Source organism: Hemiscyllium ocellatum, chromosome 10 (genome assembly GCF_020745735.1).
Source record: "Hemiscyllium ocellatum isolate sHemOce1 chromosome 10, sHemOce1.pat.X.cur, whole genome shotgun sequence".
In the NCBI taxonomy this organism is placed as follows: domain Eukaryota; kingdom Metazoa; phylum Chordata; class Chondrichthyes; order Orectolobiformes; family Hemiscylliidae; genus Hemiscyllium; species Hemiscyllium ocellatum.
The window spans coordinates 58,171,135-58,188,985 of record NC_083410.1 but is presented as its reverse complement, the minus strand read 5'-3'; the positions used below and the strand labels follow the sequence as shown (position 1 = coordinate 58,188,985).

General features: G+C 37.2%; 1 protein-coding gene across 2 annotated transcripts in view; it reads left to right on the top strand.

Moving 5' to 3' along the window:
- mtif2 (mitochondrial translational initiation factor 2) overlaps window positions 1–12,771 on the top strand; it is a 55,828-nt gene extending 43,057 nt beyond the window's left edge. For both annotated transcript variants that reach the window (XM_060831515.1, XM_060831516.1), the window contains 7 exons: window positions 1,101–1,225; window positions 2,407–2,611; window positions 3,057–3,309; window positions 4,091–4,231; window positions 5,925–6,089; window positions 6,278–6,418; window positions 8,426–12,771. In XM_060831515.1, the coding sequence (XP_060687498.1) occupies window positions 1,101–1,225; window positions 2,407–2,611; window positions 3,057–3,309; window positions 4,091–4,231; window positions 5,925–6,089; window positions 6,278–6,418; window positions 8,426–8,595 (1,200 nt within the window). In that variant the 3' untranslated portion in view covers window positions 8,596–12,771. The remainder of the gene's footprint in view (window positions 1–1,100; window positions 1,226–2,406; window positions 2,612–3,056; window positions 3,310–4,090; window positions 4,232–5,924; window positions 6,090–6,277; window positions 6,419–8,425) is intronic.
- The last annotated feature ends 5,080 nt before the right edge of the window (window positions 12,772–17,851 follow it).

Below are 17,851 nucleotides of genomic sequence, written 5' to 3'. Positions count from 1 at the left end.
AATCCCAACTGTCTAGTCTTTGCACTACAATTTTTCATAATATTTCTGAAGTTACTTGCTTTTCACCACCTTCAATGACCTCATCCTCATTAGAATTATGATTTTCTCATAGCAATTACTCCCAATTATATTCTTCATCTTCTTTCCCTCAATTCCAGAGATGCCAATTGTTACAATAACAATTTTAACCATGTATTTTTCATTTAAAATCATTATCAGATGATGTCCCAACATGAAAAATGAACACTTTAAAAAGATCAGTCAGAAATGCAAACAGAATCCCTGCCTTCTCTTCTCAGCAACAATCTTCTTAAATCCCCTCACCTCAAAGTATGTACAAGGAGTTCATGGATTGTTGCGTACAAGGACTTAAACAATGTATTTAGCTGAGCTATCATTGCCTTCACTTCCACTACTGCATCAGGACAAACTTTGCCAAAATGTTCATTGCTCCTTTAGATGTGAACCCAATTCTGTCTAGATTCTATTCATCTCCCGAAATACCATCACAAACCTTTTGTCGTCCATCCAATTTCAGCTTCCCTGACCCTAACCCAACCAAACTGTTGACCACATTATAATTTCAGCTAACATGGCACCCAGAAGCGAATTTAATGGTTCACTCTCCTCAGGTACTTACTCATACCTCACCCCCCCCAACCACAAATCTGTCATCATTCTTCAAAAATATATTGATCATGTCCCCTCTGTACCCACAAACTTTTGCCCCAGTTCCAATCTTCCTGTCTGTTCCAGTGTCCATAAACATGTCATTGCTTCTAAAGTTCATTCCTCTTACCCCCAATTTCACTTTACAATGCACCAACTAGGTTTCTATAGTACTGAAACATTCTGGGCAAAGTCACAAATTATATTCTTTGGAAAGGCAAGTGTTATAAACAATTCCTTTTCACCCCTGTTTGTAACCTTTAACAGTTAAACTTCAACAACCTGTGTTGAAAATCTCTCCATTATCCAACTGAGATGGAACTATCCTAACCTATCCCATTCTTATTTAATCACAGATTGTTGATCTCTTGAACTGTATACATTTTTTAAACTGTAATTAAATGTTTTAATATGCTGTAAATGTTTATTAGGGAGACAATTTGATGGCTTTAGCTGAGGCTGCTGTTGCTCTGTCGGAAATGTTGGAGTTGAAAGCTGATTGTACAGGACCTGTTGAGGGTGTTGTTATTGAATGTCGGAATGATAAAGGAAAAGGGTAAGTTATTGATGATACATGACCTGTCTCTGAAAATTGATAATGTATTTCCTAATAAAATTATAAATTATAGTTGACTATTGTAGCACTAATATGTTGTAATAAACCAGTAAAGAAAATGTTTGATTCTTAATTTTTCAGTGCTGTATTAACGATTGATGTGTATATATTTAGTTTTCTGAAATTTGCTATAATAATGCACTTACCATGTATTTGCAATGAACTGTCAAATCGAGCAAACTATTGTTTCATTATTTATTGCTTAAATAATTTAAACCTAAGCCAGTAAACATGTTGTAATGGCTATAAATTCATTTCTACTAGTCTCTACATTGAAAGTGCCCAACCTCATGAGTTGGTGCTGAGTGGAGTCCAGGCACATCACGAAACAGCAACACAGAGAGTGGAGGAAGAATTATGTCAAACTGTATTCTTTAACTTCTGAACAGCTCACATTTTTTTGAATGACAATAACGGAAATTTGGAATAGATTCCTTTCTAAGTTGTAGATGGGATATTTATTTTTTTAAAAATCTTAACTCCATCAATTGCAAATCTTTGGAACTTTAGAAGTAATTTCTCTTCTTATAATGGCCAAAATCATCTCTGTCATCCATATTTCTGACACTTCAACTGAAGATGTAAAATGATTAAATTACTTTCGGCTACACCTGCTAAGCTATTATTGTGGAGGGAGCCCTTTCTACAATGTGGCCTGCAGCTGCATTTGTGGATCTGTGGCTGGAGTCGCTCCAGAAACCTCTCCAGAAGGATAAATAGAAGAGGCCTTTCTGATCCTACATAACTGCATGGAGGCTTCTTCCATGGTCCTATCAAGGTTCACCTAAGACGTTGGGCCCAACTACTACCAGTAAGATCCTGGCAGTATCTTCAATCTCACTCCAAGTAGCTAGTCAATAGGCATTAATTGGCTACCTCTCATTTGCAGGGAGGCAGCTGGTTCCATTGTTAACTCACATCCAGAAAAATTATCTGCAGGCAGCAATACTTCAGGTGATGGACTTAATGTATTATTTTCAAAAACTCTTTCACCACCTGAGGAACTCTTGCAGTGATGTCCTGGGATTGACATGATTGATCTTCTGCATAAATGAGGATCTTTCTTTCATATCACCACCATAAATGTATTAAATTTGTCAAGTCCCTTTTTGTTTTGATAGACCAGTCACCACAGCTATTATCCAACGTGGAACGTTAACGAAAGGTTGTATCCTAGTGGCAGGGAAGAGTTGGGCTAAAGTACGGTTAATGTTTGATGAGAATAACAAACCAATGAAAGTTGCTGGACCAAGTACCCCAGTGGAGATAGTTGGTTGGAAGGAACTTCCATCTGCTGGAGATGAAATTCTTGAAGTGGAATCAGAGGTATGGAAGCCAAATGTTTTATTCTATAAATGATTGTTAGTATTACAACTCTTTATAATCTATTGTCAGTGATGACAGCAAAATATCAAGTCTCTTGCCGCTTTGGTTCAAAGTGAATGATGTATATCTTTTATGAGGCTTTACAAAAGAAATTGCTAATATGAAATCTATATTACAAACTGTTTAAATGGGTTAGAACTCTGAGATTAATCTGGTAATTGAACATATTTCTAGTGATTCCATGGGAGCATCTACTGCTATTTAGAATGTGTGGAAAGACAAAATTTTTGAGAGGAATACATCTTAGTTCTTGTAAAATGTTTCTCACGATCAATTAAGACTCCTCAGAATAGGTTTATTATTATCCTATGCATGTCTCATGGGCAGTGATTTGCTCGAAAACATGAATTCTTCAGTTTTCTAAGTGGCATTCTTGGTTGTTTAGCAAAGGGCCAGAGAGGTGTTAGATTGGAGGAAGTACGTTGAGACACAAGAAAAACTTAAACAAGACCTTGAGGTGATTGAAGCAAAACAGAAGGAACACCAGGAAATGTACAAGAAGGAACGGGAGAGCTTTACTAGCATGAGCTGGAGACGGAGAAAATCGGCTATGTACAAGGCCAATAAACACCTAATGGCAACAAGGCCTAAAGAAAGGACTGAGACTGATGAGCTTTCACTTCCAATAATAATAAAAGGTAAATGTATATGTGCATGTGTTGTCCTGAGTCGTGCCCCCTTCCACCACTAATACCACACCTCCAACCTGCTACTCGTGGACCTGTGATTGTTCCATCCTATGCATCAATTCTCAGTGCAGTGGGTCTGCAATAAGATTTTCTCATTAAAGTATGAAAGCCCTCTAACACTTTGCCTTAGTGTCTGTTATGTGAGGATAATGCTTGATTGTGAATGTGATTATTCTATTCAAGAGCAGCCTGGTTTCTACTTATGTACTTGGCCAGCATCTTTGTATTCTTCTAAAATTTGGAACTTCAAAGATTTCAATTTTTTTTCTCCAAAACCAAATCCAGTTATTGCAGCCGTACCGTGTTCCTAGCTAGATGAGGATTGCACTTGTGTAGCTTTCTTCATGTATATAACCTAACTCTCATTGAATAAACTTGAAGATAATGAGGTGCTTAATTGGTGCAGTACAGCCATATTAGATTCTTGATTCTACATACTGTATATTGTTGTTATCTTTCTTCATAGGCTTAAGAGATGGGCAGTTTGGTTTTCTGCTGGGCTATTAGGTTGCTGTCAGACATTCTCAATCCATCTGATTTTGGATGAAGCTGTTGCCAGTTGGATTTATTGCTTGCATTCTTGTTTTGGTGATGAATATATTTATTTCCTTGTTGCTTTATCTCTTTATCCAGTGTTGGTATGTTGTTCTGTCTTGGTTATAGGTACCAGTTCAGAAACCTAAACTGAGGTGGTGTGAATATTTGAAAAGTCTATTTTATTTCCCTGTAGGTGATGTTGATGGTTCTGTAGAGGCCATTCTAAACATCCTTGATAGTTATGACGCTGATGAACAGTGTAAACTCAAAGTAATTCACTTTGGTGTTGGAGATATCAGTGAAAATGATATTGTTTCAGCAGAGATTTTTTCAGGTAAGGGTTCAATTCTGCTTTTAATTACGTTTTTTTTACAACATGCCTTTGCATTTGTGCTGGAGATTTGCTTCCCAGCCCTTACCTTACAACCCAAAGGATGTGAAGGGAAAAGAAATTGGTAATCCTCTGATTTCACACCCTGCACCTATGCATACATTGGGAAAGCATAAGACAAATTAAACCTGGCTGAGTTGAATCGAAGTTCCAGAACATTTACAGAAACGTAACTCTTTTAAAGTCAGATTGCCAACAGGATTCTTGAAATGTCCTGACTGTAGTTGGCCAGGCAAGAGAATGGAGAGCTTCCATGGTTATTGCTCTATCATATTTATTTTTGGATCCTGATTTCAATTTTAATCTAGAGTGGTGAAGTGAAAATTGAAGCCATGATGAAAGACTAAATGATCCTAGGTTTTTAGGCCTTACAGTATTAAGGCAATATGTTAACTTTTACTGAGATAATAAGATGTGAAATGACAAATAAAATGAGCCCAGAATATTACTGTTAAGGTTAGGCATATAATAGACAAATAGTACAATTTTAATCAAGAGAAAATTTGAAATAAATCTTAGAAAAAGTTGATATTCAAAGGACAATTCACATTCAGCAAGCCATATTCAGTAGGATAGTGAAATGAAAGATGTTTTGTGAAGTTCAGGCTGCAATTGAAAGCTAGGCTGAGGGAATTAAAATGCTAAATTTAACTTGAACTAGCTGATTTTGGCAAATATGTTTCATTCCCTAGCACCAACAAACCCTTGATTCAGTTTTCAACCTTGTAGTAATGCTTGTGCCATGCTAAGATGGTTCCTGTTGTTAAGCTTTTTACATTATCTATGCAAGTTAATAATTCCAGAGATACTTAGCGGAATCAATACTAGGTTCAATTAAATGCAGAATATAACATCAGATTTACGTCATGAAATGTTTCAAGAATACATAAGAAACCATCCCAAGTTTCTGTTACCTTATCAATCTCAGTATGTGTACTTAATGCCTATTGACATTAAAATTCATATGTATTTTTCAAATCTGACCATTAAAATGTTTCAAATTCTTTTGAAAGCTACCATTTATCTTGTACCTATCACTTAACTGTAATGTTTAATGTCATCAGCAAATTTTATACTGCCAACAGCTGCCATCGTATTATTCATAGTGAAGAGGGATTTGAAGCACTGACGCACCTCAATATTTCTATTGTTATTGTTCAACCAATTTTGGCTCTGCTGTTTTCATAAATGAATTGTATGAATTACATTATTTTTATTTGACACTACCTATTCCTTCTAAATCCATGGTGGATTGATAGAATCTCCCTGAAGTTTAATAAATGTTGATAACTGAAAACCTATAAGGAACTTATTGCGGGAAATATTGTCAGACATTTATGAACTTATTTGGAATTAGAAAGCAATACTGAGGCAATATGAATGTAATTTAATCATGTAGCTACATTAGGTGAAAAACATGTAGAAATGTTCATTTCCTGGCAGAGGGTGAACTTATCCTTCCCAAAGTTCTTTTTCATCTCTCTCCTACAGTGAATGTTTTCCTGAATTTATATTGTGAATACAGTTGAGATAAGATTCTGGTGTAGGATAAGGAGTAATGACATGTATGACTGCAATTACAAGCAGTACATGGAATATGCCTTGAAGAGAAACAGCATTCTTCTTGAATTTTTAGGTCTTGTGTTTGGTTTTAATGTAAATGCAAGCAAAGAAGTACAACAGATGGCTACCAAGAAAGGAATAAAAATCAAATTGCATAAGGTTATCTATAAACTCATTGATGACCTCAAGGATGAACTGAGTGATAAGTTGCCACCAGATCTTGAAGAAAGTATAATAGGTATGTTTTGTGTTTTGCTACTTATAAATTGAATACATGTTCTTTGTGAGATGCAGCCTTTTAAACTCACTTTTTTGTCAAAGTGTTGTAAATATGATCTGATGTATGCCCAGTTCTTAACTGTTTTGATATGTATTTTACAAGAGCAGTTTTCATGATTCTTTAATTAAATTTTGTTTTACTTCCAGGAGAAGCGTCTGTGTTGGCACTCTTCCATGTAACAATAGGTAAAACAAAGGTTCCTATTGCAGGGTGCAGAGTCCAGAAGGGTCAGTTGCACAGAAAGATGAAGTTTAAGCTCATCCGTGATGGAAATATTTTGTGGAATGGCAAGTTTACCTCTTGTGCAGTTCTGTGTATATAATCTACAAAAGTGCTCCTGTACTATAGACTCAACCACGCTCTTTCAGAAACAGCAATTTTCTTTCTTTAAAAACCAGGTTAATGTGTATTTTGCCTATTATGAGTCTTTTAAGGGACTTTATCAAGTTGTTGTGCAATTGTATTTACATACCTTCTATGAAATTCCCTTATTTAACAAATTAGTCCCAGTATGCCTGCAATAATTCCAACAAGAGGCAAAGCATTGTGAACATCATTCAGTAACTTACTACAACTCGAGAATGATCTATAAAATGTAAATATTTATTTAAACAAATAGTGAAATTTTTAAAAAATTATCAGAAGAAACTCTCTTTTTACGAAGTCTGGTGGTAGGAATAGGGCAGGTTTGACTGCTTTGTTGACCAGGGATGATGTGTGGCCATAGAGGTACTGCAGTGGAAGCTAGGAAGAAGATGGTGCCAAGCTTTTGATAAGGTTTCGCGTGTAAAATTAAAGAGTATGAGTTTGGCGTTGTGCACTACCAAGGATAGAGAACTAGGAGAAAGTGAGGACTGCAGATGTTGGAGATCAGAGTCAAAATGTGTGGTGCTGGAAAAGCACAGTTGATCAGGCAGCATCTGAGGAGCAAGAAAGTTAATGTTTCAAGCATAAGCTCTTCGTCAGGAAGGATAGAGAACTGGCCAGCAGACAGAGAACAAAGAGTTGGAATAAACAGGTAATTTTCTGAGTGGCAGTTGGTGACGAGTAGCATACCACAGGGATCAGTGCTTAGATCCCAGCTAGTCACAGTATGTTTAATGATTTAGATGAGGGAATTAAATGTAATATCTTTAAGTTTGCAGGTGATACAAAGCTGCATGGGAGGGTGAATGGTGAGGGGAATGCAGAGAAGTTTTAATGTGATTTCGACAAGCTGTTAGTGGGAAAATATAAGGCAGATGAAGGAAAATGTAGATAAATGTGAGGATACCCACTTTGGTAGCAAAAAAGTATCTGAATAATGATAGATTATAAAAGGGGAAGTTGCAATATGACCTGGATGTCCTTGTACACCAGTTGCTTAAGGTTAGCCTACAGGTTGTAGCAGGTGGTGAAGAAGAGAAATGTAATGTTGGTCTTTATAGCAAGAGAATGCAGGGATGTATTATTACAATTGTAATAAGGCCTTGGTGAGAGCACATCTGGAGTATTGTGTTCAGTTTTAGTCTCCTCATCTGAGGAAGAATAGTCTAGCTATGGAAGGAGTACATCAAAAATTTACCAGTCTGATTCCTGGGATAGCAGGACTAACATATGAAGAGGGTGGGGTGATCTCATATAAAATTCTAACAGGGTTTTGGCAGGGTAAATGCAAGAAGGATGTTCCTGATGACTGGAGAGTCCAGAACCAGGGATCATGGTCTAAGGATATGAGGTAAGCCATTTAGGACTCTGGTGAAGAGAAACTTCTTTACCCAGGGTGTGGTAAGCCGTGTGGAGGCCTCTGCCACAGAAAGTAGTTGAGACCAAAATATTAAATGTTTGTAAGAAGGAGATAGATATTGTTCTCAGGGCTAAAAGGATCAAGGTGTATGGGGCAAACGCTGAAACAAGATACTGAGTAGGTTGAAACAAAATAGAAAATACTGGAGAAACTCAGCAGGTCTTACAGTATCTGTAGAAAAAAAGCAGAGTTAACGTTTCAAGTCCCGTGACCCTTTGCAAACCATTTCAGAAGAAACTCAAAATATTGACTCTGCTTTCTCTCCAGACACTACCAGACTTGCTGAATTTCTCCAACAATTTCTGTTTTTGCTTCAGATTTCTAGCATCCACGTTCTTTGTTTTATATTACTGAGCATGATGATCAGCCATGGTCATACTGAATGGCAGAGCAGGCTCAAAGAGCTGACAAGTTAGTTGCATATGTTTTTAAATGTTTTGTTAAGTATTTGTTATTAACAGAATAAAACCAAATTTATAGTAATGAAAAAATGTTGCCTTTCGTTCAGGTTTTCTCACCTCTCTCAAACATCTGAAGGACGATGTCCCAGTTGTGAAGACAGGGATGGAATGTGGCCTCAGCTTGGATAAAGACCTTAATTTTGAGCTTGGTGATGAAATTATTTGTTATGAAGAAAAACAAATTCAGCAAAAAATATCTTGGGATCCAGGATTTTAAACTTGATTACAAGAGCCTAAGAATTTTTAAATTTAATTAAATTGCACTGTTAATATAAAGACCAGTGAAATGACCAAATGGAAGATTTAATAATGATGTATTCAGCTTTTTGTTTGGAAAACTGGCCAACATGAAATGTGTCGAAGTATTTCATTGGGAACTACTTTGAAGGATGATGAAGGTTAATTCAGTGGATCCACGCAGACACCATTTTGAATGTAACAAGATCCTTGAAATTACTGTCTGGTATGAATATTGCAAAGTCTTGCTACGGCCTGGAGAGTTTTAAAGTCACAATTTGAAATGTTCTTCATATAATATTGTGTGCATTTTTGCTCCCTGGTGCCAGGTTAAACATTAATTATCAATGAAACATAACAAAAACAGGTTAAATATGGATCTAGATGCCAATGATATATCTGGTAATGTATGCGATGTAATTGTCTCCATTGTGCTTTTCCATTGAAGGAGTGTTGTTGGCATTGGCAGCATTCAACATAAATTATTTGGCTCAGAATCCCAATGGTATTGAAGAACAGGATTTTCACAAGACTCAACTGCAACTGAATCTCCACTTATAACTAACAGTATGCAAAATAAAGGAGTAGTACTTGTGGTTACAGGTCTTCCTTGGAATTTAAAAATGGTTATAGGAAACAAAGATTCAAACTAAGCTTGTTAAAAAAAATCATATACTTCCAGTAGATTTAGATACTGAATCATAATTTTAAATATCATATGGAAAGAACCTTATAATTGCAAAATTGTTTTCTCCACTTTGTGTCTTTGAGTTGTTCTGAAAATTAGGTAAAAACAATGACTGCAGATGCTGGAAATCAGATTTTGGATTAGTGGTGCTGGACGAGCACAGCAGTTCAGGCAGCATCTGAGGAGCAGCAAAATTGACGTTTTGGGCAAAAGCCCTTCATCAGGAATAAAGGCAGAGAGCCTGAAGGGTGTTGAAGTAACTGTAGGGTGTTTGAGCACGTTATGGTGATGGAAGGCACAATAGGATTTCATTTCATTCTGGGACTATTTAGCATTGATATGGGTATAACAATTTATTAAGATTATTGCCAAAGTATTGAAAATGATAGAGACATAATCACACTTCTGCGTTGGAATACTGAGACAGTAATAAGTCCAAAAGCAGAGGGCGTAGGTTTCAGGTGAGAGGGAAAACTTATAAAAGGGGAGAGGTTCCTTGTGGTTTTCTATTGGAGAGGTTAATTATGTAAAAATTATTAGGAGCCAACTTTGATAAAATAATGTATGAATATAGTCTGGTAACATAATTTATACATGGAAAAAGTGCATGAATGCTTTGTTACAGAATGCAAATCCAACTGTATCCGGTTGCAGATCCTTGCGATCAATTTCAACTGTGACCCTCTAACGCCTGCTTGCCATTTGGGCATTCCTGAAAACTACTGTGGTCATGTAAATTGAACAATGTGTATCAAATCAGATGAAGATAATAGAGCTTGAATTATTTCTCAATTACTTTAGTCTTTCGATAACCTATCTGTTAATCAGCCATAGTCAAATGTAACTCCACCATTGTTACTTTGCTCAAAATTTAGTCATTTTAGCATCTATTTTTATAGATTTGGATAACTTCATTAATTACTTTTAGATCTGCAATTTACAGCATGGGGAAAAAGACCAGCAGATGACACTATAAAATACAAAATGGTCAATGTGATGTACTTTGAGAATGAAAGTGTAAGAAAGCCCCACGTTTGCATATGTTTTCTGTTTATGAAAGTACTTGCATACAAGTAGTCAGCTAAATTGTACTTAAAACAGGAAAGCTTTTTTTTGATAGAGGCAGTAAATCCAAGTAACCCAATGGACTAGCAAAGAATGAAATGGAAACAACAATGGTGACTGCAGTATCTTTGTATTCTTTTACCCCACCCAAGCTCCAAAAAGATGTATTTTATATATCAATAATTTGAGTTCTGGATTTCGAAATAGAGGCAGAAGGATGTGGGTCAGATCTGCGAAGGTCATTTCTTTAAACAGTTTAAGAAGTCAATTGAACAGTGTCCAAAGTGCATCAATTCCAAGAAGACATGTGACTGCTGTCAGATTCCTTGGAGAATCCTTCTGGCATTAATGGATTGAGTGTTTATATTGCTGACAAAATACTGAAGAACCACAGTTTAGTTTTGTCTTCAGAAAAGAAGATTCAAGGTTATTGTTCAGAAGGGAGAAAAGTTTCTCTTAGGAGGTACATCACGCGTTTGTTCGAGGGAGCCAGTCACTCTAACCAAAGTGTTTTCATGTGAACTTCCAAGTTAGTTTGAATAAAAACTTTCTTGGAGCTGAAAATATTCATGGGGAAGGATGTTGTGAAACTTGAAAGGGTTCAGAAAAGATTTACAAGGATGTTGCTAGGGTTGGAGCATTTGAGATACAGGGAGAGGTTGAATAGGCTGGGCCTGCTTTCGCTGGAGCGTCGGAGGCTGAGGGGTCACCATAGAGGTTTATAAAATCATGAGAGGCATGGATAGGATAAGTAGACAAAGTTTCTTCCTTGAGGTGGGGGAGTCCAGAACCAGAGGACATTGGTTTCGGGTGAGATGGGGAAGAGATAAAAAAGACCTAAGGGGCAACTTTTTCACGCAGAGGATGGTATGTGAATGGAATGAGCTGCCAGAGGAAATGGTGGAGGCTAGTACAATTGCAACATTTAAAAGACATCTGGATGAGTATGTGAACAGGAAGGGTTTGGAGGGATATGGGTCAGCTGCTGGCAGGTGCGACTAGATTGGGTTGGGAAATCTGGTGGGCACGGGCGAGTCGGACCGAAGGGTCTGTTTCCGTGCTGTACCTCTCTATGATTCTATGACCTCAGCGGCAACTTTTTCACACACAGGGTGGTACGGGTATGGAAAGAACTGCCAAGGAAGTGGTAGAGACTAGTACAATTACAACATTTAAAAGGCATCTTGCTGAGTACATGAATAGGAAAGGGTTAAAAAAATTAGGGACAAAATGCTGGCAAATGACACTAAATTAATAAAGGATATTGGTAGATGGACCAAAAGGTTTGTTTCCGTACAGGACAACTCTATAACTCTTTGACTCATTCCCGATGAAGGGCTTATGCCCAAAATGTTGACTCTCCTGCTCCTTGGATGTTGCTTGACCTACTGTGCTTTCCAGCACCACAATATACCATCCAACAAACATCAAAATACACTAATCCCATTTACCTGCACTTGGTCCATAGTCCACTATGCTGCTGGCATTTTCAATATGCATCCAGATTCTTCTTAGGTTTTGTAACCGTACCTGCCTCTTCCATCCTCTCAGGTTTCATACCTTTACCACTCTCTGGGTGGAAATTTTTTTTTCTCAAATTTCCTCGAAGCCACTTACTCCTCACCATAAACTTAAGCCCATCTGTGGTTAGATTCTCACTGTCTACTCTTATAATTTTGGAAATATCAGTCAAATTCCTCCTCAACATTCTCTGCTTCATGAAAAGCAAATCCAGTCCATCCAGTCTCTCCTTATAAATGAGACTTTTCACCCCAGGCAATATCCTGGTGAATCTCCTCAGTACTGTCTTCAATGTTCTTCTGATAGTGTGGTGTCCAGAACTGCACACTGTATTTCATCTGTGGAATGCTTTATAAAGTTGTAGCAAGGCTTTCTTGGTCCTATATTCTTCACGCTTGCTGTGAAGGCAAACATTCCATATGCCTTCTTCACCACCATGTCGACTGTACTTTCAGGGATTTATGGATTTTAACACCAAGGTCCCTTTATTCCTCAGTACTTCCTAGATACCTATCATATTTTGTATATCCTTCCCTTCTTAAAGTTTCCAAAATGCATCACCTCACACTTATTGGGATTAAATTTCATCTGCCATTGTTCTACCTAATTTACCAGCTGATCAATTTCACACAGTAGCCTGAGACCATTCTCCTCACTATCAGCAGCACTCCCTCTTTTTGTGTCATTTGCAGACTTACTAATTAAACCTCCTAAGTTCACATCCAGATTGTTAATGTACAAAACAAACAACATGGATCCCAGCATCAATCCCTGTGGACACCACTGGCCACAGACTTCCAAGTACAAAAACAATGTTCTACCATCACCCTTGGCTTTCAACGTGTAAGCCAGTTTGGGACCTTTAATGTATGGAAAAACAGAATCACATTTTAATTTTCTTTTCATTGATATTAAAATATATTTATATTATATTTTAAAATATTGGCTTCGTTGACTATTTCTGTATTAAATGTTCTAAGAGATCCATCTGTCTGGGATAAAATTGATGCAAGCATTGTTACTTTATTAAAGCTTTTCAAAACACCCATTTACAGTTCAAAAGTGCAGCAATTATACAATTTGGCTCTTGACAGTGGTTGAAATTTTTAATGAATTTTAGAAGCTGCATCTTACTCAATACTTGATAGAGCATGGTGCCAAGTAGAAATGCTAATTTGGAACAGTGGTGCTGGAAGATTGGCATAGTGATGTTCTTCAGAAACCAGCGTTAATTTTAAAGCCATCAGCACTAATGAGATCACTTAGTATAATTCCTTAAATGCTTTTAAATGCAGCAATGTTTCAAATTTAAATATCTCAAACTGCTTAAGTGTAATACCTAAAATATAAACATAACTTGGATATGTTTTCAAAGTGTACACATATCAATGGTTCAAAAATGTACTGTTCAGTCAGTTGGTTATAATTATAACAAATGCAATGAAGACTGACCACCATTTCAGTTTCCTTTCCAGGTGACATCCTTTGCACAATAGGCTATTACTCCCTTCACATCATCGTGCAGAGCTTCTAAGACTTTTTCCTGATGTGAGCCTATTTTAATGACACAGACTTTGTGTGAAGATTTTGGAGGCTATGAGAGCTTTTGAGGGGGATCAGGGACTTTACATAAAAACTTCCAGAGTCATTATTGTTTCAAATGCTCAACATGAAAAGCTTAAAGTAATATATAGTACAAGTCACACTGTAAATTGGACTCTTACATAATTATTTATAATTCTCTTTATAACTTAATAATTGTTAGCTGCATAAAATCTTGAAATTCCACTTCTATATCTACAGGACATTTGATATAAATAACTGTGGGTTACACACACAACCAGATTTTATCATCGTCACCCCATAGGTTTAGAGTACACAACAGAAAACATTAGTGTGATATTGTTGTGGAAGTTTTCCATCCTGTGAAAATGTTATGACTCATTTAATGTTTAACAAGCATGTATATATATTTAATTTTTAAAAACTGCCTGTGCACACCTAAAATTTGCCCTGATTTGCTTGAGCTTCGGCCACAGATCAAAGAAGAGATGGCAAATTTGTTGCATCTATCTCAATATCCAGGATGTGGGTTTCTGTTAGTTAGCTATTCACTAGTAAGTTGAGCAGGAAAAAAACTTACAAGAAATGAAAACTAGCACGTGCTTTTTAAAAGGCTTTATTTTGTGGCAGTGCTACAAGACTGCATGGAATTTGCACATTATCCCTGTATCTGCATGGCTTTCCTCTGGGTGCTCCGGTTTCCCCCCACAGTCCAAAGATGTGCAGGTCAGCTGAATTGGCTGTGCTAAATTGCCCATAGTGATTGGTGTATTAGTAGGGGATTGGGTCAGGGTGGGTTACTCTTCGGAGGGTCAGTGTAGACTTGTTGGGCCGAAGGGCCTGTTTCCACACTGTAGGGAATCTAATCTAAGAGTCTTTATGGCCACCAATAGACAAAAATTGATTTACAGGGGCACCTCTGCTATCAGTTCAAGATCCTTTGTGCCTCTAAATTGCAATCCAAAACCCATTTTTATGTGGGGGATATTGCCCACAATTTGGGAAGCCCTGTCATTGCAGATATTGTATGCTAATACTTGTACACGACATGGTTTTTATTTTTTCTGTTTTCAGATTTAGTGATCATGAGTTGTAGAACACGGATTTTAAAAAAGCATTTCCTGTGCATTTTGTATTGCGATGCAATGTTTAGGAAAAGGTACTCTACTCAAAGAAATTACTGTCTAGATTAGAATGGTGCTGGAAAAGCACAGCAGGTCAGACAGTATCCGAGGAGTAGGAAAATCGATGTTTCGGGCAAAAGCCCGGCCATCAGTCCTGATGAAGGGCTTTTCCCTGAAATGTCAATTTTCCTATCCCTCAGATGCTGCCTGACCTGCTGTGCTTTTCCAGCACCACTCTAACGTAGACTCTGATTTCCAGCATCTGCAGCCCTCACTTTTGCCTCAAAGATATTACTGCACTTTGTTTCTTAATTGTGTTTTTTTAACTCTAATTCTGATTTTTTTCATATCCTTTTGCAAACAATTGTTATAGCTTTTCATATCCATTAACAATGAATATGGCTAAAGATAACAATCCCCTTACAGTGCTCAACTTAAAAAAAAGTCAATGTCAAAAGTTTTTAAAATATATGTCAGGGTCCTCTTCTGAAATGCATACTTGGATGTCAGTCAAGAGTAATGCCTGTGACTCTGGAACAGTATAAGATTTCTAACAACCTAAATTACAACCGGAAAAATATGAAAATGTTCTATTTTGTATGCTAGCATTTTTCATCACATCCCTATTCTTCTAAACTTTCAAAAACCTCTCAAGTCCAAAGATTCGCATGTTAGGTGGATTCGCTATGCTAAATTGCCCTGTAGAATCCAGGGACATGCAATTTAGGTGGGGTTACAAGGATAGGTTGGGGCTTGGATGGGACGCTCCTCAGAGGGTTGGTATGGACCTAAGGGGTGAATTACCTCTTTCTGCACTGTAGGGATTCTATAAGATTCTATGAAAGCTAACCCCATTTAACCTGCGTGTCCCTGGATACTACAGGGCAATTTAGCATGGCCAATCCACTAACTTGCACATCTTTGGACTTCTGGAGAGGTTTTAGAAAATTTGAAAGGATAATTTAAAATGAAAAATGCCAAGAAACTACTAGCATGCGTTACAGAACATTTTATATATTCTGATATATATTTTGTGTTGTAATTATAAGTTATTAGAAACTCCAGTGTACTGTTGCAAGTGTTCCTCAGGATTCTGCCCTACACCTTCATCTGACACATTGACCGTCATTACAAACTAAAGTGGGAACGTTCACTCAGTTCCATTTATCATGCCATAAAGAAGTGATCATAAGACATGGACATAAAAGCTAAGTGATTTTGTTTTGGTGATTTGTATGATTACAAGTGAAGGGTACTCCCCATGACTTTCAGGCTTCAGATTTGCCAGCACACCTTGATTCAGAGTCAAATGCTGCCTTGATGTCAAGGGAAGTCACTCTCACCTGATCAGTGGAATTCAACTTTGGTCTATGTTTACATCACAGCTGTATTGAACAGAGTGGTTCTACTGAAAACTAAACCAAGCACTGATGGGCAGGTTATTGTTCAATAAGCACCTCATCAGGACTGTGGATCTGTTTGATCTCAATGGACTATAACCTGGTATTGTGTGATTTTTAACTGTAATTCTGTGTCTTATGATCTTATACTTCACAACCACCTGATGAAGGATCAGTGCTCTGAAAGCTAGTGCTTCCAAATAAACTTGTTGGAATATAACCTGGTGTTGTGATTTTTAACTTTATGCACCCCAGTCGAACACCGGCATCTTCAAATCACGACCTATTCCTTCCAACACTTTGAGTAGGCTGGAGGAGGGGGTATAATTGGCCAGATTACACTTGTGGTTTTTATAGATGGAACAATTACAACATTCCACTTTGTTAGATTGATGCCAGTATGGTACTAAATCAGTGTGGCTAGCAGTTTAGCTTGTTCTGGAGTACAAACCTTCAGCTCTATGGGATCCTGGATTAAGTCTTTAAATCAGCCATTTCTCAATTTCACTTATTATTTCAAAGTTAGCCTTTAATGTTAGGAATGTCAGGGAGCAAAGATGGATAATCAGTTCGGCACTCTGGCTGAAAAATGCCATCCATGTGCTGAATTTGCTAACAGGGATGATCCTGAAGTTCCTTCTTTCATTTCCCCCACCTTACGTTAAGGTGTGGTATGATTCTGTTCTTATCTCATTTGTAAAATTATTTCACTCCCTAATATGCACAATTGTGTTACAGCTACACTAGATTGGCACTTCACTTTCAGCTATGTCTGATTCTTATGCTGGCATGCACTTGTAGATTGATGAAACCAAGGTTAGCTATTGTTGGTTTACAACATTCTATGCATGCCTCATTTTGAGGTAGGCAACAGTGGTGCCATGTGTACACTCATGAAATCATTGAAATGTATGTCCCTGCCTGTTAAAAGACAAAATTACTGCAGATTAAGAAACACAAGTCTGACAGCATCTAAGCAGAAATAAAGTGAATTAACATCGAAGTCATAGCAGACTCAAAATATTACACAACAGATGTTGGCAGAACGTAGAGTTCCTCTAACCCTTTCTTTGCTGCTGTGTTTTAACCTTTTTGAACCCAGCTCTTTCAATGGTATTTTGAATGTCTATATCCACCACCTGACTAACATTAAGTTTTGGTACCAAACAGTTTGTGGTTGAGTGAATGCCGGGGATGGCTACTTCTAATTAAGACAATCCAGATTTGTGGGGAAAAAGATTTGCTTGTCTTGGAAGCCTGGTGCACTGAATGCAAGACTATGGCATTTCTCAGGTTATGTCAAGGTGTTGATACAACTGCAGACTTGCTAGTCAATTTCAGAATCAGTAAGGTTGACATATCTTCACAAAACCCCATTAAAATTAAAAACACCATCATTTCTTTATCACCATTAGTGATTACATCTTTCATCCAAGTTAGAGGTCCAACTGTGGTGGAATTTAAATTCAGGTGTCCACTAACATAACCACTATGTTATTATTCATTAGATGTATTGCTAATGCCATCAAATCAAATTCAATGACATAGGAAAACATATAGGACTAGTTGTGGAAACAGCAAGAACAACAATTACATGCAACAGCACCAACATATGGACCATGTAATGTTTAAAAGCCATCGAGGCAAATACCTTAATTCTTTTTATTAAATGCCTCTTTCACCTACTCGCAAGAGTACTTGCTACTTAAAAGTCAGTTATATTTCAAGTAAGTATCTTTCAAAGAACAACTAAGCACTTAACTAAAACCTGCAGCCTTTAAGTACATTGACAAGATAATAAATATTTTAAATGGCCAAATTCAATTCAGTTCACCCAACTAGTCCAAGATATTGCTCCATACAACTCTCTTTCAA